Genomic DNA, 23,948 nt, shown 5'->3' on the forward strand with positions numbered 1-23,948 from the left:
ACAAAGCCAAAAAACTCCCAACTGGCAGAAACAAGATGAACTGAAACTGCTGGTCATTGGTGAAGCATGTTAATTGAAATTGTGCCTACTGAGTGCTAAACAGGAATAATGCCAGCCTCTTCACTATTCTGGGACAAATTAGAGAAGGAAGGGGGCATGTTTTCTTGGCAGGTAATTAAAGAGATGTTGCTGTCCAGAAGTAGAGCATGGCCGACAAGGCTCTGTTTCACCCCCTAGACTGGGTGCCTTGTGCAGTGCACGAAACATGCAACCATCCATAGATCCCTTGCTGTCAGACATTGTTTTAGGCACTGGGAATACAGCAGCAGACAAGATAGTCTAGTCCTTACTCTAGCTGAGCTTACATTTTAGTGATGCTGATGGACATTTATAAGGACATAAAAAAAATAAGCAAGGTGTCAGAAAGTGGATGTCTTGCTGAGAAATAGATCAATTCTGAGAAATAAATATGTGTATTCCCATAAAGGGTCTGGATATCTCTGTGAGGAAGTGTGACATTTAAGGTGAGAACAAATGGTAAGCAAGAGCATGGAAAGATCTGAAGGAAGAATACTCTAGGCAAGGTCAAATTTCATGTGGCCCCAAGGCTGAATGTTCAGAAACAGAAGAGAGATCATCATGGCTACAGAATGGAGGGCAAGTATTTGACAAGCATGGAGATGCCAAAATGGGTATTTCCTTGTAACAAGAGGAAAGAGTTTCTATTTTATTCTAAGTACAATGAGAAGCTTTTCAACAGGTTTTAGCCTGAGAGTGACCCCATTTGTGGAATAGTCTAAGCAGCTGGCCGTTGCTGTAGCTGTGTGGACAGTTGGGTGGGTCTGCATGTCCAATGCTACTGCCCTCGTCCCTGTGATTTGTCACTGACTGTATTAGTTTGCTAGCATTGCTGTACCAGAAAACACTTATGGCTGGTTTAGAAAAACAGGTATTATTGTCTCACAGTGGAGGCAAGAAGTCTGAAGTCGAGGTGACAGAGAGCCATGCTCCCTCTGTAGGTGCTAGGAAGGATCTGTTCCAGAATTCCCTCCAAGCTTCTGGTTGCTCCTTGGCTAGTGGTGGCTTAATTTCAGTCCTCACATGGCATTCTCCCTCTGTGTGTACCTGTGTCCAAATTTCTCCTTTTCATAAGGACACCAGTTGTACTCAACAAGGGAAACACCTTAGTCCAGAATGATACTATCTTGCCTTACCTAGTTACTTCCTCAGTGACCCTATTTCCAGATAAACTTATATTCTGAGGTACTGGGGGTTAGGACTTTAATATGTGAATTTGGGGGGATGTCATTCAATAAGTAACGCTGGCCTTTCCACCGAGTGATACTTGGGCAAAGATTAAAATAATGAAATCATGCTTAAAAATAAGTCAAAAAGGAAGGAGGGATGAGAAGAGGTAAATTCCAAGAGACACACTAAAGAGGTGGAGAGTTCAATTTTCACAAGTAGCTAAGAAGAACTCAGGAGACCTCCCATCATGACTTACTACCAGTGTGGTAAGTATTGATTGTTTCATTGATCTCTCCGGAGCTACAATCCTCCAGTTATACAAAGGTTTTAAGTTAGAATCTATGACTGTGGTGCTAATTGAAGTATTAGTAACACTGTTCCTGCTTGGGTTTAGACACACTGACTATGAAGGTATGTCATGGGGCAGGTGAAAGAGGCCCCCCATGGCCACTGAGGGAGAGAATTTTCTCCTGTAATCCTTCCTCATGGGGTTCTCAGTAGCCTTAAAGACTAAAGCTCTTTCTTTGATCAGGGAGTCAGAGCTAGCAGCTGATTTACTCAGGGTTAGAGATAATTTTGGAATGTGTCCTTGAGGACTTGTAGAAAGGACCTTGACTCCTTCAAGAATCCAGTGAGGTACAAACCTCAAAACATACATTAAAATGAGAGGAAAACTCTGCTTTGTAACTTTGGCTTTCATTTGCTTCTGAGTAATTTTATGGCTTTTCTGAGGTGGTTCTGTGTGTAATGTCAATGTACAGTAAATCTGATAGAAAGACTGAGCCTGGAAAAATAACCTGTCTTTTTAGTTATTGAAGGTTTTCAGCTGAGATGTGCTTGTCCTACTATAAGTACCCGAACCTTGTTTTTTCATGATGTGTTGTAAAAAAACAAACAAACAAAAAAAACAAAAAAACCCATCTAGATGGATCATTCAAGGCCAGAGGTTTGCATTCATTTCAGAAAAGCAACTAGAGAATGGTGTCTAATTTTTTGCATTTAGGTATCTGTATACTTCTATTTCGATTTTTTTGTTTTCTCAATATTTACAACATAATTATGACCTATTTATTCAATCAAGATGATGTTTAGGCCAACCTTCTCCTAACTGTAAAATGTAGCAGTATCATTAGTGCAATCATTTAGAATCTCCTTAATAAAATAGAACAAGGGATTAGTTGGCCTTGCTAGAAATTTAACTCAGTGATTCTGAAAGGTTTCAGTACATTTTTGAGAGTGCTTGAGGACAAAGCTTTAGTGCAAAGGAAGTAAGACTCCTAGAGACAAGTATTGAATCTGCATGAAGTAAATCACATGTGAGATGTTTGTTGGCCTAAACAAATCCATTTTTGCCTAAGTAATTCTACCGCAGAAGTTTCTGGCATGAAGACATTCTCTTTTTTGTTTGTTTGTTTTTTAAAGATTTTATTTATTTACTCATGAGAGACACACACACACACAGAGAGAGAGAGAGAGAGAGAGAGAGAGAGGCAGAGACAGAGGGAGAAGCAGACTCCATGGAGGGAGCCCGACGGGGGACTCGATCCCAGGTCTCCAAGATCATGCCCTGGACCGAAGGTGGCGCCAAACCGCTGAGCCACCCGGGCTGCCCATGAAGACATTCTCTGATGTTGCTGCACATAGGTGCCAGTGTAAAGTTGGGGTCATTCTTGCTAATCAAAAAACTTGAAGCCTCAAGAAAAGGCCTTTGTATATGGACAGTAAGAAAGCAATGAGAGCTCTAGATGTGATCTCCATAGGAACAGTTTGTTGGACATCAGTGTGGGGGGCATCTTTGACGGAGAAGCAGATGAAGGAACACTGGAAGTGTAAAATAAAAATTCAGATTTAATGTCTAGGTGTTTTTCTAAAAAATGAAACAGACACAGTCCCTCAGCTCTTCAGACTTCAGACAGGTGTGCTGTCTCTGAGCAGGTGTCGCATCAGCCGAATCCTTCGGACCCCCCAGGGTCATGCACTCTTGATTGGAGTGGGCGGCAGTGGCAAGCAGAGCTTGTCCCGGCTGGCAGCTTACATTTGCAGCCTTGAAGTCTTCCAAATCACTCTGACTGAAGGCTTTGGAATCCAAGAATTCCGGGTGAGTAGGAGTGGTAGGCAGCCCTTCTCCCCTCCTGCCTGGCCAATAAGGCCTGACCTGATAGTGTGCGCATGTCAGCTCTGACTCCCAGATTTGGCCAAAGCCTCCACAACCAAGAGGGGGAAAGCTTTTGTGGGATTTAGTTACATTTACCTGGATCTCCTTCACAGTAAATTTAGTAGGGGGCACCTGGGTGGTGCAGTCACTTGGGCGTCTGACTCTTGATTTCAGCTCAGATTGTGATCTCAAGGTCACGAGTTAGAGCCCCAAGTCAGGCTCTGTGCTCAGCATGGAGTCTGCTTGGGTTTCTCTCTCCCTCTCCCTCTGCCCCACCTCCCTGTGTGTGTGTCCTCTCCATCTCTCTCAAATAAATCAATCAACCTTTTAAATCTTAAAAAAAAAATCATTTAAATACTAGCTTAAAACAGAGTTTTTCCTTTATATTGATCACACCTGCTGTTCAACACTGCTGGTATTCCTATATGTTGGAGGGGGCGAAAAAAAATACTGCCTTTACAAGTCCAAATAGATTTCTTCCACTGTGGATGAATCAGGAAAATAAAATGTGATGGAAAACATTCAGGAAACTCTCATGTGCTTTTAAAAGTTGGCTTTTTAATCACAAGAGTACTTACAAAATAATATTCAAATATGCCATAATATTTGTGGCAAGTGAAATGTGGGTGAAACGTGGCCATTTTCAAACAAAAAAAGAAATCTCATGCCCTGAATATCACTAAACAGAGCTCAATAAATAACCAAACAAAAACTGTTTTCAAAGAAAGAGTTGTTGAAATGAGCAGGGTCTTCCTTTTACTGCATTGCTTGGCAAAGGCATCACCAAATTCATTATCAGTCTATTAGGAGGGAGTTGTCCATCAGCTGCCGGTCCTCTTCCCGATGCTTCATTAAGCCACGAACATGACGCTCATCATTATATGCCAGAAAAGGAGGTGATGTCATGCTGTTTGCCCCTCTGTGGGATTGCTGAGAGGAAAGAATGTGCAAATGGGGACAGTACAACATGCCGCTCTCACATTATACTTACTCACTTCTTCCCAGCCCTCACACACGTACTCCCAACGTCACGTCAGCATTTCAACAACGCATGAATGATGGCCTCCTTTCCTTACAGGTAGATCTTGCCAATTTGTATATCAGAACTGGAGCCAAGAACATGCCCACCGTGTTCCTACTGACAGATGCCCAGGTTCTAGATGAGAGCTTTCTCGTGCTGATTAATGACTTACTGGCATCAGGTGATTAAACCAACACATTCCTTGAAAGATCTTCCCCAATGACAAATTATCTGTAGTTGCAGTGAACTTTAAAGAGAGATAATTTGTCTTTGAGATGTTTTCTGGGGCAGTCTTTGGGGAGAAACCTATAAACCTAACTAATTTGAGTGTATTGCTTTCTTAGTTGGCATATGGATGTGAGGTGCCTTGGAGGAGCCTTCAGTGAAGTAAATGTTATTCCTACATATATGAACTTATAGGTGTGTCCATCAGGGCTTGTCCTCCATGCGTTGTGTGTCTTGAAAATGGAAAAAAAAATGGCATTTCTGATTTCAAACTCTTTATCTCTTAAACTGAACTTTGTATTATAAAGCATTCCAGGTGTTAAAAAATCATATCTAGAATGCAAATTGTGACTGTCTTTCAGTAATTCTATTCATTCCTTTGAGGGCAGGAGAAATCCCGGATCTCTTCAGTGATGAAGATATAGACAGCATAATTTCCGGAATTCGTAATGAAGTTCGTGGCCTAGGCATGGTGGACTCTAGGGAAAATTGTTGGAAATTCTTTCTGGCCAGGGTGCAGCTACAGCTCAAAGTAAGAAACACTTGTTTACTTGCATAATATTTAAAACCTGCTATTAGAACGGTCACATGGTTCTGTTTCAGGATTCTTACTCTGAGTCTGAATTTCAGCCATTCATTTTGAAAGAACAGTTGCATTTTCACATGCCCCACATCAGGAGTAAACCTTCTTAAGGTTTCCCGTGATGCAGAGCATCTACAAAGCATTGTGTTGAGCACACAGTGTGGGTGCTCGACTAAACTGGACATGTTCTCTGTCTTTGAGGAGCTGATACTGGTCTAGGTGACAAGGGCCCTCACAAATCATTATAATACAGGACTGATGTAAGTAGTACCATGGGTCACAGATGAGTGGAGCATCCTTCACTTTAGCGGGCTCTTTTGGAGGAAGTGATGTGCCACATGCCAGGCTTGAGTTGGAATCCATGGGGAAGCCCTGGGTAGAGAGGAACCTTTGGGAAGAAAAAATAGCATCTATGTAAAAGTAAGGTTGCACTGAACATTACACCTGTGGAGAAACCCAAGATCGCTCTGAATGTCTGCAACACAGGGTTCCTTTTGGGAAAAGGAATTGGATCAGGCTGGGAAGTAAATTAGGATGGAATAAGGGGCTATAAATCATGAAGGGAGCAGTGGGAGAGGTTTGAATTAAGGAACTGAATTATGTCAGAACCTCAAGGCAAACAGTTGAGGTTTATTAACCAGATGTACTGAGCCTCAACCTGAGGATTTTCCCTACAGACTACTCTGTGCTTCAGTGTAACTCCTAGGGATGTAATGTAACCGAATATTAGCAGCAGTAAAGATCGAGTAACATAAGGAATGCCTCCACACTCATGGCAGGAAGCCAGTTTAAGGCGAACCACACTTCCTGGGTGGTTAGTAACCTAGAAAAATTTCCACTTTGCTGTTCTTTCTAGTATTCTAGGTGCATCGAGCTAGTAAGAAGGTCCAGGCTGCAGCAGAGCCTGGAGCACAGAGGGAAAGGGGATGAGACAGTGGGTTGGCCGTGACTATACCTCTCCTTGGAGGTGTGAAGTGTTCATAAGCTTCTCTTTTGCCCTACTCTTTGAAATTCCACATTAATCTTACTCAGCATTTCTGGACTGATGTTAGATCAGAATTTACGGGTCAGTTGCCCAAAGAGTTTTGTCCCCATCAAAATGTTACTAAGAATATTTTTGCCAGATCGTAACAAGGCCAGAGATTTCTCCCTATTCTGTGGTGGTACATTTGGATCACATTTTCTTTATGAAACGGAAAAACAAGTACAATAATAGAATATAAGATTGTAATGTTATAAATCCCTATCAAAGTCTGTTCCTCGGAGCAACAGAATCAGCAACTTTTGAAAATGCAGGTTCTCCAGTCCCACCCCAGACCTCTTGAAACAAAAACCCTACAAGAGTTACACAATGTATGTTTTCATAAACCCTCCAGGTAATGCTGAAGCACCCTGAAATTTTGAGAACCATCATTTAAAATAACGCAAGGCCGCCTGGGTGGCTTAGTCACTTAAGCATCAACTCTTGATTTCACCTCAGTTCATGATCTCAAGGTCGTGAGATTGAGCCCCATGTTGGGCTCCATGCTGGGCATGGAACCCACTTAAGATTCTCTCTCTTCCTCCGCCCCTCCCCACCCGCTCACTTTCATGCCTTCTGTTTGGTGGGGGGGCAGAGAATAAAAGCTAAACCAAGCATCTTATACAGATGTCTTTCATACAAAACTTTGCTTCCATGGGACAAGTTCCTAGAAGAGGTATTGCTAGGTTAATAGTTGCAGCTTACATTGGTTTTAAAATACACCTGCCAGTTCTTTGACATGCTTCCTACTCACAGGTAGGATCTTTGTCCTCTCTTATTAAATCAGGGTGGGCTTGCAAGAGTGGGACAGCAGACGTGATGCTGAGAAACTTCCAGAGCTCGGCTACAAAGGGCCCACTCTTCCATTGACTCAGACATGGTTTTGTTTATAAGAGTTCTATGTATACTATGCAATTCACCTTACCTATGTGTTGTGTATATTTTCCTCTTATCATTTGTCTTTTAAATGTATATATGGTACATATTTGTTTATAATTTTAAGAAGTTTTGGGCCTCCCAGGTTGCTCAGCAGTTTAGCGCTGCCTTCAGCCCAGGGCGTGATCCTGGAGACCCCGGATTGAGTCCCACATCGGGCTCCCTGCATGGAGCCTGCTTCTCCCTCTGCCTGTGTCTCTGCCTCTCTCTCTCTGTGTGTGTGTGTGTGTGTGTGTGTGTCTCATGAATAAATAAAATCTTAAAAAAATAATTTTAAGAAGCTTTTATTAGATAAATCCGTGTTTTCCTTTATGATTTTGGTACTGCTTATGAATTTAGCAAAGTTTTTCTCTCCAAGGTTATAAAACTCTTCACTAGAAGCATTTAGAACTCAACTGGGCAGCAAATAGAATATCCAAAAACTTAGAGACCCATGCTTTCTCATCTTTCCCTTCTGCCAGAACTCTTCCTGATGCTTCCTGCCTCGTGACCACCGCACGAGTACAGTGGGGTCTGTATTCCAGGCAGGAAGAAGGAAGGGACAGGCAACCTTGGGGCTCTCTGGATAGGAAACCAAGACTTCCCCCCCAGACCCTAAGCTGATGTCTTAGTGGCCATGTGTGTCATCGGCTACCTTTGCCTACCAGGGAGGAAGTGAATTTTCTATCTTGTCATGTGGACTTTATGAATAAAATTGGAAATGGATTTTAGAATAGCAGCAGAATACATCATCCTAGTACCTTTATATAAGTGTATGTTTAAAACTTTACATTTGAAATACATTTATTATTATATATGGTAACGAGTGAGCTGAGAGGTTTCAAGTTATTTTTTTCCAAAACAGTATATTTTCTTCTTAACACCATGTATTCCTTCCTTACTGAATTAGAGTAATACCTTTATATATGTCATATTGGGTCTATTTCTAGATCCTTTATTTTTTTTCTCTGTACTACTGATCCCATCCTTATACTTTATAAATTATTAAGGTTTTATTACACATTTTTATATCACATCATCTCACTGTTCTTTTCTACTTTTTCTTTGTTCTCACGTCTGTACATCTGGAAAAACATCAGAATCATTTTGTTAAATTCTAAATACATTCCATTTTAATTTTGATTGAAATTGTGCTGACTGCTTATTTTACGTTTGAGAGAATTTAATCTTATATAAAGTTTTTTTTATAGAAGAAATATTTCTTTCAGAAGATTTTCTGATGGTGTATTATTTGTATATAGGAGAGCTATTGATTTTTAATTTTATAACCCACTATGTTTATAACCAGCCTCTCTGGTAGTTTCTGTTGGTTGATATCGCATAGCCTGCAAGTAATATTTTGTCTTTTTAAATATTCTGTTTATCTGCTTTCCTCCCTCATTGCATTGGTAAATCTACTGAACATTAAATAATTATGATGGTCATGGAAATTTTGTCTTGATTTTTACATTAACAAGGATGTTTCTAATGTTTCACTATTATATCTTACATTGGTTTTTGATTCAGAATATGTATCTTGTCAAGGAAGTATCTATTAAATTCCTTTTCAACATCTGTTGAGGTAATTATATGGTTTTACTCCTTGAACTTACTAATATTCATGCAATACAGATGGATATACAGAAGTTTTACATTTTTATACTGTTTTAAATCTGTCAGTCTTGGGGCACCTGGGTAGTTCAGTCAGTTAAGCATCTGACTTTGTTTTAGCTGAGGTCATGATCTTAGGGTCCTGGGATGGAGCTCTGTGTTCAGTGTGCCCCTCTCCCAGCTTGGACTCACTCTCGTTCGATAGATAGATAGATAGATAGATAGATAGATAGATAGATAGATAGATAGATAGATAAAGTCTTGGGGTGCTTAGGTGGCTCAGTTGATTAACGTTCGACTCTTGGTTTCAGCTCAGGTCATGATATCAGGGTTATGAGATGGAGCTCTGCATCCTGCTCCTTGCTCAGGGGAAGCCTACTTGAGATTTTCTCTCCTTCTCCCTCTGCCCTTCACCCTGCTCCTTAGCTCCCTCCTTCTTTCTCAAATAAATAATCTTTAAAAAATAAATCTTAGTCTTTCCCTTCACCTGTTTTCTTTGACTCCATTTGAAGAGACCTCTCCGAAGCTGAGACCATCTCTTCATCTCTTTTCAGAGGCCCTTTTTCAGTATTTACCTCAGTACAAGCTACAATTTATTTTGGAGTTAGATATGGATCATTTTCTCCACATTGCTACAGGATTACTGATGAATAATCTATCTCTTTTCTACTAAAATGAGTAAGCAGATTTTTTTGTTTTTGTATTTGTTCTTTGTTTAATGCGAAGGAGGAATAGGATATTTCCCTCAACTACTCCTGCTCCTTCTTGACCTTGTCACTCAGTCTGCTGCATCATGAAAGGGTAGTGATCAGCATCTTACCCTGAGGGAGAAGTAATATGGCATAAAAAGGGGCCACTTTTTTAGCTAGAAAATGGCAACTTCTTTCTCTTCGGTACATAAATACTACCCTCATATCCTTGGGTTATTTTTAAAGAATTCTGGCTTGTTCTGTGTTAGTTTCATATACTGCGATCTTCACCAGCATGTACTAATGACTCAGACCTCTTGATGAGCTGATACATGCATTGCATATGTTCTGAGCTGGGCAGCATGGGAAGCTAACTGTGTTACAGGGTTGGTGAGCACACCTGGTAGGTCAGGCTCAATGATGTGGAGTTGCCACCCCATTACCCATGCTCACCACCCAGAGCCAGTTCCCATTTGGAATGCAAGGGCAGTGAAAACCTGTTGGCATGCAAAATGTGACCTCTGAATCCCACAGGACAGTTTTCATTAATGACAATCAGATGTGAGCCCTTGGATTGCTTGAAATAAACCAGTGAATAAGTGCCAAATACCTTCTCTTCTTCATATTTGCATACGTGCCTCTTTTCCTACATAATACTCATCTTGCAGCTGGAGTATAGTGCTTTCATCTTCTCTCCTGTTGATTTTAGTTAGCCCCAAACTTTGCATTCTTGTCTTCCTTCTTGGCCATCTGATGCCATAGGGAAAGGAGCACTTAATGTATATAGCAGCCCTTTTGTTTCCCAAGACTTTAGATACCCATCTGTCCTGTTATGTATCTGTCTATTGAGGATGTGTGTATGTGAGTGTGTGCATATATACAGACATACATACTCATATAATTTTGTATTTTTAGAGAATGAAAGAGTGCTTTCTAATGATAGAAGATATATGTGTTCATTGTAGAGAATTAAAAAATACAGAGCCATATGAAGAGAAAAAATTAGGCTTAATTATATTGCCTGGAGAGAACTACTGAGAACATATTGGTATATATCCTTCCAGTTTTCTATATGCATATAAATGTGTGCAAAGTACATATTCCAAACTTAAATGTTTTTTCACATCTGTCACAATTTTCTTTACACTCCTCTTTGCCTTTTTTATTAGAAGGCTCTCACAGGGAAAAAAATGATTCCAAGAATTCAGTGTATGGAGTGAAATATTTCACATGTACTTTATTCTAGATATCTACTTATAAAATATCTTTATTCATGTATACCTTTTACCAAAATTCATATTGGTTTGTTACAGTTTTCTTTGATTTATAAGAACTCTTTCTCTATCTGAACAATATTCCTATGTCCGTAATGTTCTTGTCCATTTTATATGTTGATAGTGTTTCTCAAAGCTCATCAGAATCCTAACTTTGTTCACAATGACTTCTCTTTTTATTTATATTATTTAAAAATATCTAATTTTTCTTACATGGGTCTTATATGTTAAGACTTTTTTAGTGATGCATTTCCATACTTCCTGGTTATGAAAATATTATTCCAAATTCTATCTTAACTTAAAATACTTTGATTGGTTAGCTCTGAATTGCGTATAGTACAAGGTAGCTTTTCTACTTTCCCAACCCCTAGATTCTCCAAACATCATTTATTATATAAGTCTTACCACTGATTTGAAAGGCTACCTGTCTCATAATCATAAACTACATGTTTAAATATGTGGTAGTCTGCTTTTTGACTCTTAAGTTCTATAAATTTGTTCATCTCAGGCTGCATCAATATCACAACACTGCTTTGCTTACTGTGGCTTTGTAGTATATTCCGGAATCTAGTAAAACAGTATCTTCTTACTTTCTTACATTTACTTAGCTATTTGTACCTTTACTAGATGAACTATGGAATCAGCTTAACATAAAAAAAAAAATCCGGGGCACCTGGGTGGCTCAGTGGTTGAGCGTCTGCCTTCCACTCAAATCATGATCCTGGGGTCCTAGGATCAAGTCCCACATGAGGCTTCCTTCAGGGAGCCTGCTTCTTCCTCTTCTTTTATCTGTCTCTCTGTCTCTTGTGAATAAATAAATAAAATATTTTTTAAAAAATCCTGTGAGGGGCATCTGGGTGGCTCAGTTGGTTAAGTGTTGGACTCTTGATTTCGGCTCAGGTCATGATCTCAGAGTCATGAAATCTAGTTCCATGTTGAGCTCTAAGCTGAGTGTTGAGCCTGCTTGAGATTCTCTTCCTCTCCCTTTTTTCCAACCCCCTACTCATGTGCGTGCAAGGGCTCTCTCCCACTCTCTCCACAATAAAAAAAAATGTTTTTAAAAATCCTATGAGAATGTATACACTAATTTGAGGGTGATGGTTACATCTACAATATTGAATTTTTCCATTCACAAACACTGTTTTATTAAAAGTAATAACTTTTTATTCCATATCAATTTTAGAATCCCTCTGTCAAGCTCCACTCATCTCGTTGGGCATTTACTAGAATTGCTTAAAATTTGTTAATGAACGTGAGAGGAATAAATACCTTTATAACAGATTATCTTCTCTGGGAATATGGCACACCTTGCAATTTGGTCCAAATGTCTTCACTGACCTTCAGTAAAGCAGTTGCTATCTTGATAAGTTTTACACATTTCTTAAGTTCTTTCTCAGTATTTTATATTATTTTTTGCTCTTGCCAAATTTTCTCACAGATCATGGTTGGCATTTAAGAATGCCATTGAATAGAGGGAGGGAATGGATGGATAGATGGTTTATTTGTTATTTTACCAGCCAGTTCATTGAACAGTACAGTAGATTTTGCATTTTCACTCTAGAGTTTGTTGAGTAGTTACATAACCTTCAAAATTTTACTTCTCCTTTCTAATAATTACTTCTTTTCTGAGTATTATAATAGCCATAATTTTTGCATGCCGTTTAAAACTTTTAAGTGACAATATTAGTGTCCTTGTCTTATTTTTTATTTTGATGGAAATGCCTTTAGCTTCCCATCATTAAGCTTTCCATCATCACATTGGATGAAATGTAGGCTTAAGATATTTTTCATATTTTTAGGAAAAGATGTTGTATTTTATCATGTATATCCTTTCACTCTTCTCCTTGTTTTATCTTTTTTTAAAAGATCTTAGCCTATTCTCCTATTATGGGGTTTTTATAACATTCCTTCTAGACTCTTGGAAGTGTGAAGTTTTTGTCCTTTTCTTCAGGTTCTTAGATACTTCAATGGAATTAAAGTATCCTTTAAATCTGCTGGATGCTTTCTAAATTTTTCTTGGTTTCCTATTTTTCCACAGGCCCCATTTGAGCTCTTCTTCTCCCTCCACTCTCCTCCCTCTCTTTTCTACCTCCTCCTTCCTTCTTGGACAGAATAGAAAGCAATTGCCATGTGGGGTTTGATAGCAGACAGTGTGATGCGCTGGTGATGCGCTTTTGGCTCACTTACAGGATATCTAGGGAGCCTGACAGTCTCAGCTAAGATGTTGAGCAAAACTTCCATTGAGGCAGCAGAGGAACACAGAAGGACAGAGCACAAACCACAAGTCACTACTCATACAGGTAACTTTCATGATATGTCTGTGATCTTATATAAAAAGCTCAAATATTTAACCCATCTGGTAGAAAATCACATGTTGCAAAACCTTATCCTTGCATGATGGTGAAGTCTCATCTCTTCAGATCTTCATGTAGTGAACAAACAGAGCATCCAGCCTCCTTTCCTTCATGTAGATGACCACCCAGGATGGCTTTATCACTCAGAAGTGCTGTCTTGTATCCCTCCTGCCCCTCATCCTGAAACTTGAGTTAATGGAAAACAGTACACACTCTCTTGGCTTGCACCAATCTCAGGCCCTGCCAGACTCTGCCCTGCCATCAGTGTTATGCTCATCAAGACCACATCTCAGATTATAGTACCCTGCCTCCTGTCCTTGCACTTTTTGATAGTATTTATATAAAAGAAATGCAAAGAACATCAGAGAGAGATGAAAGTGGTGACCTGGTATTGAGGTCCACTATTGTTGAAATTTCATAAAAGAGCAAAACTTCAAAACAAATTAGGATGCAGATATCAAAATTGCATATTGCTCAGAATTTTTCACATTGCCATCTGTTGACTCCTTGATCTATATGCTGAGCCTCTGCATCTATTTACTGAGTGTCTGTGATGTGCTGATCCTGGGGCATAGGATAGTGAGCAAGATCCAGCACCTGGCTACCTCACTTTTGGAAAGACAAGCGTGAACCTCCAAATCAAGCCAACTGAGCATACAATTAAAACTATGTACACGAGCGGTAAGGGGAATATAAGATAACAAAAGATAAGACAAGAAAGATTTCATTGAAGGGGAGAGGGGATTGAGAAGTATCTCAAACACATCTATTCTTGTAGATGTGATCTCCCTTATTTTATATTATAAAAGAAAATTATTAATACCAGCAGTGAAGGGCTTAATCCAAGACTAAAGGATTTATCCACTTAAATTGAAAAAAACTTTGCATTTTGAAACATGGTCACATATGTCACATTCTGCTTACATTTGAATATGGGACTTGTTCTTGGAACTGCACGTGTGTGTGGAGTCACCACCTAGTGTCAGCAGAAATGCTACTAGCAGAGCAACATACATCATTAGCCAAAAATTTGCACGACGTGGTTCAAATATGGGCCTATTCAGGAGTTCATTAGGTACCAGTTGTCTATTTAAAAATAAAAACAAAGCACTGTTATACTACTGTATGGAGTTGCAGACTGGTCTGAAAAGTAGTATGTGGATAGTTCAGTCCCGGGCATTAAGCAAGGTGTCTAAGATGAAGGAATACACCCTTCTTGTAGATAGGAACATATAGAAGATATATGTGTTCAAAGTATATAGAGGGGAATGTAACTCCTACGTCTTTACTCCTCAGGAATGGATTTGCTTCTTGTTCTCTTTGGGGATTCCACATACAATTCTTTATGAATTGAAGAGTTTTATTTTTTAAGAAAAGAAATAAAGTTCCCCAACATAGGGGTACCTGGGTGGCTCAGTCCATTAAGTATCCAGTTCTTGATATAGTCTCAGGTCATGATCTCAGGGTTGTGAGATCGAGCCCCACATTGGGCTCCTCACTGGGCCTGGACCCTGCTTAAGATCCTCTCTCCATCTACCTCTGCCTCTTTACCCCTCTAAAAAACAAACAAAAACTCCATACTGTAAAATGTTACCTCTTATAAAAATTGATACCAATATTCATAAATAAAAGGATGTGTGAATTATATCATTGTATGTTACCTAAAAATAAAATATAAAAATGTATTGACTGTGTATATGATGAAGATGCTATTGGATTGCATGAGAATAATTGAAATTAAAAAGCTATTTGATGGTGGTTGATAAGGGAAAATATAATAATGATAAAATGGTACTGAAACAGTCAAATAAGGGAAGAGTTTGTACACTAAACTTGCATTCCCAAGAGGATTCTCTCAGTAAGATTCAGATCTTATCATTCTTGAAAAAGACTTTTGAGGATAAATGCAAACCTAAGTTATGGATAGAAGCTTCTGAAGTAAATATGTGGGAGGGTTACTTCTATCTGAGAATATATCAACTGGAAAAAAATACAGAGTGATGGTAGCAATTCAAATTTCCATTACAAGAGGAAATGGACTGAGTCCTGTTAGTGATATACAAATAAATACATCCTTATGATGAAATCTTATCCAAAAGAAATGGAAACATATTACAAAGCACAATGAAAAATGGGTTATTGCCAATGAGTCATAACATCTGTGTACGGGAAAAAGGGGATAGAAAATTCTATGGTATGGATTCCAAAAGCAAGATTCTGACGTCCAAATGTTAGAGCTATAGGAAATACATAGATGGTGATTTTAGGGTTTGCTTCTTACTTATGAGAATTTGCTTTCAGAATGCAGCAGAGCTGTCTGAGGCATTTTTAACTTTATTTTCTTAGCAGACTTTTCTTTCATTCCACTGCTGGGAGCTAACTGAAGCCAATTTGGTCATTTGCAGTTGTCAGGAACTATTTTGGAGGAGGTGTATATTTCAGTGACCTTCAGTCCTTACAGGTAGATGGCACCTGTTCTGGGGTGGGGTAGCTCTTATCCCACAGGATGTCAACTCAAGGAAAGGAAGTCTGAAACTGAACTCGAATACACGTAGAGTTTGTGCGTAGCACATAACATGGGTCTTAAAATTTTAAAACCAGGGATCCCTGGGTGGTGCAGCGGTTTAGCGCCTGCCTTTGGCCCAGGGCGTGATCCTGGAGCCCCGGGATTGAATCCCACGTTGGGCTCCCGGTGCGTGGAGCCTGCTTCTCCCTCTGCCTATGTCTCTTCCTCTCTCTGTGTGACTATCATAAATAAATAAAAATTTAAAAAAAATTTAAAACCAGCTCTGTAAGCTTACTGTAATTTTAGCTCTCTCTGTTCTTTTAGGAAACTGAATAGCTCTTACTGGAAAGATCCTTTGGGACAGTTGTGGCAATATTCTCGTGGTAGGATTCAGCTGATACTCTTACTGGATCATATAAAAACAGCAGAGAGAGAGAGAGAAAAAGGCAGAGACAGGCAGAGGGAGAAGCTGGCTCCATGCAGGGAGCCCGACGTGGGACTCAATCCTGGGTCTTCAGGATCACACCCTGAGCCAAAGGCGGCGCTAAACCGCTGAGCCACCCGGGCTGCCCATCATCTTAGTTTTTAGTGTAGACATCTTCTATCTCCTTAAATTTGTGAATGTTCTATTTTCTCAAATTCTTTTCCTACATCTAGTAAGATTATCCTTTGATTTTTATCCTTCATTTTGTTAATATGGTGTATCATATGGATTGATTTGCAGATGTTGACCCATTGCTATAATCAATCCCACTTGATCATGGTTGTGTGATTCTTCTAGTGTACTATCAAATTCAGTTTGCTCCTATTTTGTTGGGGATTTTCCTATCTTTATGTCAGGGATATTGGCCTGTAATTTCTTTTCTTGTGACATCCTTGTCTGCTTTGGTATCAGTGTGATGCTGGCCTTTCTCTCTCTCTCTCTCTCTCTCTCTGAGTCTCTCATGAATAAATAAATAAAAAAAAAAAGAAATCTTAAATAAATAAATAAATAAATAAATAAATAAATAAATAAATACTAAGATAATAAAGAAATTGAAGACAGAAAATGAAAAATATTCTGTGCTTGTGGATTGCACAACAATATAATATCATTGAAGTACAAATATTACCCCAAATGATATACAGATTCAGTGCATTTTTACCAAGATTCCAGTGATATTTTTTTCAGAAATAGAAATAAAAATCCTGAAATTTGTGTGAAACCAAAAAAGATCCCAAATAGCTAAAGCAGCCTTGAGAAAGAACCAAACTGGAGGCAGCATGTTCCCTGATTCTGAGCTACATTAATAAGTTATAGGAATCAAAGTAATGTGGCATTGGGATGCCTGGGTGGCTCAATGGTTGAGTCTGCCTTTGGCTCAGGTTGTGATCCCAAGGTCCAGGGATCAATTCCCACATCAAGCTCACCACAGAGAGCCTGCTTCTTCCTCTGCCTGTGTCTCTGCCTCTCTCTGTGTGTCTCTCATGAATAAATAAATAAAATCTGGGGGGAAAAACAGTGTGGTATAGGCATAAAAACAGACACATAGATTAGTGAGGCAGAATAGAGAGCCCAGAAATAAACCAATACTTATATGGTTAATTAATTTTCGACAAAGAAGCCAAAACTATACAGTGAGAAAAGGACAGTCTTTTGAGTAAATAGTGTTGGGAAAATTGGCTGGCCATGTGCAAAATCAAAAATCAACCCAAATGGATTAAAGACTCGAAGATAAAATAGTCTGCAACTCCTAGAAGAAAACATAGAGGGTAAGATCCTTTGCAGAAAGTCTTGGTGATGATCTTTTAGATTTGACAACAAAAGCAAAGACAACAAAACCAAAAATAAACAAGTAGGACTGTATCAAACTTAAAAGCTTCTTCTCAGCAGAGGAAACCATCAGTAAAATGAAAAGACAACCTAATGAATGGGAGAAGATAATTTGCCAACCACACATTCAATAGGGGTTAATATCCAACATCTACAAGGACCTCAAAAAACTAAATAGCAAAAAAACAACCAAATTGAAAAATGGACAAAGGACCTGAATCTCATTTTTTCGAAGAAGATCCAGAAATGGTCAACAGGTACATGAAGAGGTATTTAACATCACTCATCATCAGGGAAATCCAAATCAAAACCACAATGAGATATTACCTTACACCTTTTATTGTTTTTTGTTTGGTTGTTTGACATTTTTATTTAAATTCCAGTTAACATCCAGTATAATAGTTTCTGGTGTACAATTTAGTGATTCAACACTTCCATATAACACCTGTACTCATCATAACAAGTACACTCCCTAATCCCTATCACCTATTTAACCCATTCCGCACCCACTTCCCCTTGGGTAACTGAATTTGTTCTATAGTTAAGAGTCTGTTTCTTGCTTTGCCTCTCCTTTTTTCCCCTTGACTCATTTGTCTTTAAAAATTCCACATATGAGTGAAATAATGTGGTATTTGCTTTTCTCTGATTTATTTCACTTAGCATTATACACTAGCTTCATCCATGTTACTGCAAATGGCAAGATTTCATTCCTTTTTATGGCCCAGTAATATTCCAGTGTGTGTGTGTGTGTGTGTGTATACACACACACACACACACACACACACACCACATTTTCTTGACCCATTCATCAGTTGATAGACACTTGGGCTGTTTCCATAATTTGGCTATTATAGATAATGCTTCTAAAACAGCAGGGTGAAAAATAAATAAATAAATAAATAAATAAATAAATAAATAAATAAATATTAAAATAAATAAATAAATAAATACATACATACATACATACATAAAACAGCAGGGTGTATGTATCCCTTTTGAATTAGTATTTTTGTATCCTTTGGGTAAGTACTCAGTAGTATGACTGCTGGGTTGTAGGGTAGTTCTATTTTTAACTTTTCGAGAAACCTCCATACCCTTTTCCACAATGGCTGCACCAATTTATATTCCCACCAATAGTGTAAGAGGGTTCACGTTTCTTCACATCCCTGCCAACATCTGTTTTTTTCTTAACTGGTTAATTTTAGCTATTCTCACTGGTGTGAGGTAATATCTCATTAGAGTTTTGACTTGTATTTCCCTGATGGTGAGTGATGTTGAGCATCTTTTCATGGGGTCTGTTGGCCTTTTGGATGTCCTTGGGAAAATGTCCATTCATGATTTCTGCCCATTTTTTTGGTTTTTGGATGCTGAGTTGTAACAGTTCTTTATATGGTTTGGATATTAACCCTTTATTGGATATATCATTTGAGGATATCTCCCATTTCATAGGTTGCTTTTTTTTTCATGTTTAGTTGATTATTCGCTTGCTGTGCAGAAGGCTTTTATTTTGATGAAGTCCCAGTAGTTTATTTTTGCTTTTGTTTCCCTTGCCTCAGGAGACATAACTAAGAAGTTGCTACAGCCAGTGTCAAAGAAGCTACTGGCTGTGATTTATTGTAGGATTTTTATGGTTTCAGGTCTCCTATTTAGATTTTTAATCCATTTTGAGCTTACTTTGTGTATGGTGTGAGAAAATGGTCCAGTTTCATTTTTTTTTTTTTTGCATGTTGCTGTCAGTTTTCCCAACACCATGTATCAAGACTGTCTTTTCCCATTGGATATTAGTTTCTGTTTTGCCAAAGATTAATTGACCATATAATTGTGGATTCATCTCTGGATTTTCTATTCTGTTCCATTGATCTTTGAATCTATTTTTATGCCAGTATCATACTCTTTGGATCACTACAGTCTTGTAATATAAGTTGAAGTCCAGAATTGCGATGCCTCTAGCTTTGCTTTTCTTTTTCAAGACTGCTTTGGCTGTTCGGGGTCTTTGGTGGTTCCATACACATTTTTATTCTAACCCTATGGAAGGTACTGTTGGTATTTTTCACCTCACATCATTTATAATGGCTCTCATCAAAAGAAGAGAATTAACACATGCTGGTGAGGACATGGAGAAAAGGGAACCATTGTACAATGTTGGCAGGTGTGTAAACTGGTACAGCCACTATGGAGAACAGTATGGAGGTTCTGTAAAAACTTAAAGATAGTACTACCATATGATCCAGCAATCTCACTTCTGGTGATATAGCTAAAGGAAACAAAATCATTATCTCATAGAGATACCTGCACTCCTACATTCCTAGCAACATTTATTCATAATAGCCGAGGTATGGAAATAAGCTAAGTGTCCATCAATGGACAAATGGAATAAGAAAATGTGGGATATGTACGCATGCATGCACACACTTGGACACAAAGAGAAAGGAGTATTTTCAGCTTTAAAAAAGAAGGAAATCCTGTCATTTGGAACATCCCGGATGAATCTCAAGGGCATTACTCTAAGCGAAATAAACCAGGCGGAGAAAGAAATACTACATATAAGTGATAAGTGTAACATTGCCAGAGGGTGGGGGAAATAGGCAGCAATTAGTAGAAGGGCATAAACTCTCAGTTATAAGATGCATAAGATCTAAGGACCTAATGTATAACATGGTGACTACAATTGAAAGCACCGTATTGTATAATCGAAATTTACTAAGAGAGTAGAACTTCAGTGTTCTCAACGGTGACAACAAAGGATAAATATATGGGTTGATGGATGTGTTAATTGACTCAGTGGGGGAATCCTTTTACAATCCTTTTACAATGTCTAGGTGTATAAAATTTTACATTCTACATTTTAAATATCTTAGAACTTTGTCAGTTATACCTCGGTAAACCTTAAAAAGTAAATTATAGATAACATAATACCCTTTTTAAAATCATTTGTATTTTTATTACTTAAAAATCCTTGGCTGTGTTAATCTCATGAAATTAAGGGAAATATAACAGGAAAATTATCTAGGATGCTTTTTTCACCCATACGATTTTTCCTTGAGGCAACAACTCAAATTTATTTACCTATAAAGTTTTGGAAACTTTTTTTTTAAGTAACACAGCATAGAGTTTATGGAGCTCCATTTAGGCTTCAGCGACTGTGACAAGAACTTTCCTATAGATCAGTATCTTTTCCTGGTGACCCTGGGAGGTGACTGTGATCTCTCCTTTTTAGTAGATGAGGGCAGTACAGTACAATTGAGAAACATGCCTGTACTCACACTATATATGAACAGATAGCAGAGTTGACATTCCATTCCATGCTCATAATCAAAAAATGTGGAGATGGTTTGAGAAAAGAACAGAACAGGGCACCTGGGTGGCTCACTGGATTAAGCGTCTGCCTGTGGCTCAGGTCGTGATCATAGGGTTCTGGAATGGAGCCCTGGAGCCCCCCCCCCCCCCCCCCCCCCCCCCCCCCCCGCCCCTCGCACTGGGACTCCCTGCTCAGCAAGGAGTCTGCTTCTCCCTCCCTCTCTGCCATCTCCCCTGCTCATGCAGTCACTCTCTCAAATAAATAAAATCTTTCAAAAAGAAAACAAAAACAGAACAGCCACCAATTTCCAGACATTAGCATGGGCTCTCAGAAAAATCTCACATAAGACCACTACCAAGGAAAGCTGGATGGTAGGTGAAATTCTGTGCAAGATTTCTAACAAAACTAGGAGTTATAGAGTAGTGAATTGATCTTAGGAAGTACTAGTAACCGAGCATCTTTCTGTAAATTAGTTCCCGGAGTCTGTTTTAAACACTGGAATTTAGGTTCTTCATGATTATCTAAGTTATTTAAAATCCTCAAAATTTTTCATTTCACTCTCTGTATAAAAAGAGACTTGCATTCTATGAGTATTTCACCAACTGCAGGGGCATTGAAAATGTTAAGTGTTTCGCTTAAGTATTCCCATAGAAAATTTGAAACCAGAAGGTTATAGCTGCGGGTGTTGCGAGTCACCTGGAGGTCTTGTTGAAAACAGATTGCCAAACCCCATCCAGAGTTTCTGATTCCTTAGGTCTAGGTTGGGTCCAAGAATTTGCTTTTCTAACCAGCTCCTAATAATCCTTTGAGAATCATTGATGTCCTGCCAACTGCCCTCTGTGTAAAATGTAGCTGGCATTAGGAGGATTGTTATTTGAGCCGTAATAAATAACATAGGGAAAAAAGTCTTCAGTTGTAAAATTGTAGAAAAGGAAAATAATTCTTTCAATGAGGAATCTATATTATCTTTCAATAAATAATGAAGGGATATCATTATATTAACTCAGACAAAGTATTTTTCCTTGAGGTTTAAACACACATGGCTCAGATACTTTGCTTTCCAACAATTTCTTAAGACCTGGTAGTGTACCAGTAGCAGAAAGAGAAATGCAGTAAATAGAAGTGATGGAAATAATTAAGATCTCAAAGGATATTTTTCCCCTTTGTGATTGCTATAATTATTTATAAATGAAGCTTCTAAAATTGCCAGGAATGAGAGAGAAATTAGGTGTGGAAATCGAACTTCTAGGATAGAAAGAAATACTCAGGTATGGGGAGAAAGGAAGGCTGGTGGGAGAGTCCTTCTTAAGAACTGTGATGTAAGTGAAAATTTTGCATAGTAACTGAAGTTTGTTATTTCAGTACATGGAGTATTAGAGCAATTGTTCAATTTGTAACTAGACCCTCACATATAATGAATACATGACTGGTCAGCTCATGTTAACATGTTAAATACTAGGATTTATCTGTCTGGTTTCTCAAGTGCCACAATACATAAAATAAACATAGTGAAGACACCTGTTCAATAAGATGTTATATGCCTTCCTATATGCTGGAGATTTTTATGATGTAAGTTTTTTAAATATCAAAAGCAAAAATATACCTTTTGAAAAATGATTTCATTAGTTGCCTGATCTCAAAGTGTTAGAGACTTAGTCAAGAGAATTCCGTGCTTAGTTTTATATTAAGTCCATGCCATTCTAGAGAAGAGGAAACCAGGACGGTCATCATTCTCAGACCTTACCCCAGCTGGCGTCCCTTCTACCCCTGATACCCTCAAATCCACAAGAACTTAGAACGGAGAGGATGAAAGGAGTGCTTCCTGAACACCTCCTCTGTGCAAGCACTTCTCATAGGGTGTCTCACCTGAGAGCCATATGACACTCAGAAGCCCAGAAGGGACACTCAGTCACTCCTGAGGTCCTTCCTCCTTCCCTCATTCAGCTTGTGGACCCCATCACAGCCAAGCTCTGGCACCACTGCCAAAGTGAATCCCTGTGTCACTACAGAGAGTGTGGAAACATATTCAGATGTAAATTAACCCTGAAATCATTCCATACTTAAATAGAACTTCAAGTTTAAGCCAGAAACTTAACATTTTCTCATCAGGAACATGTATAAACTGAATTTTTTCCTCCTTAAAAAAAAAGTGAAGAATGCAAGTGGATTCATTTTAAATGAAAACAAAGTAAACATTCAATATGATACAAATCATTTTAAAGTAAATTACTAGGTTTTATTGAACCTGATGAATTCCAGAATGGAAGGAGACAGAAGATGAAAAGTATTGGTGTTATTTTCTCCTGGTGATTTGGTTTGGGTAGTTCCTTTTTTTGTTGCTCTACAGTTACTTGTGTAATAGAAAGGAATACATTCCTCACTATTAATAATAATCATTAGAAATGCTGAAAAGAAGAGGAACCAGTTGGAAGGCAAGTACATGGCAGTGTTTCTGTAGGTTACTATGGGGTGGCCCCTGGGGGCAGGTTTATCCTTTGTTGAGCAAGGAGGGTAATGCCCCCTTCCCCTCTGGTGCTTCAGGTAGTTTCCGTCAGGCTTGGTTGTGCTCCTTGCTTTCACTGTGGAGCATCGCAGTATAATTCTCAGCTCACTCATCACCCTCCCCTTTCTGCCCCCCTTTGTGTCTCCACAGATCATTCTGTGTTTCTCTCCCGTTGGTCACACACTGAGAGGGAGAGCTCGGAAGTTCCCAGCCATAGTTAACTGCACAGCTATTGACTGGTTTCATGCGTGGCCACAAGAGGCCCTGGTCTCCGTCAGCAGGAGGTTCATTGAGGAAACCGAGGGAATTGAGGTATGTTGTGTCAGTCAGCCTCTGACTCTCTCTCTCTCCCTCCCTCCCTCTCCTACACACACACACACACACACACACACACACACACACACACACTCACTCTGACCAAAAGTCCTCAATAATTTCCAAAATACACCTCCAATGGAAAAGTTCTCTCTCTTATTTAACATGATAAGATCATCTTTGTTAGACCATGTTCTGTGGGAAATGGTGGTTGACCTCCTTGTACCAGGTTGAGAGGTTTGCGCACACATGTGCACACACAGCACACAGGCATGTTCTTATTTAGACGGATTCACCAGAAAGCCAGGATCGTTACTTCCTTGAACCATAGTATAGGGTTTGCTGAACATGAATCCCTTAAATCTGCCCACAACAGAGTAGTCACCCGCAGTCCTGCAATGCTGGATCTTAACAAAG

At 38.9% G+C, this 23,948-nt stretch overlaps 1 protein-coding gene across 1 annotated transcript in view; it reads left to right on the plus strand.

The window, feature by feature from the left end:
* Positions 1-23,948, plus strand: part of DNAH11 (dynein axonemal heavy chain 11) — a 313,463-nt gene that overhangs the window by 170,460 nt on the left and 119,055 nt on the right. The window contains 4 exon segments of the mRNA XM_041728012.1: positions 3,184-3,346; positions 4,482-4,605; positions 5,039-5,181; positions 23,367-23,528. Coding sequence (XP_041583946.1) covers positions 3,184-3,346; positions 4,482-4,605; positions 5,039-5,181; positions 23,367-23,528 — 592 coding nt within the window.

This window comes from Vulpes lagopus, chromosome 13 (genome assembly GCF_018345385.1).
Source record: "Vulpes lagopus strain Blue_001 chromosome 13, ASM1834538v1, whole genome shotgun sequence".
NCBI classification, from domain to species: domain Eukaryota; kingdom Metazoa; phylum Chordata; class Mammalia; order Carnivora; family Canidae; genus Vulpes; species Vulpes lagopus.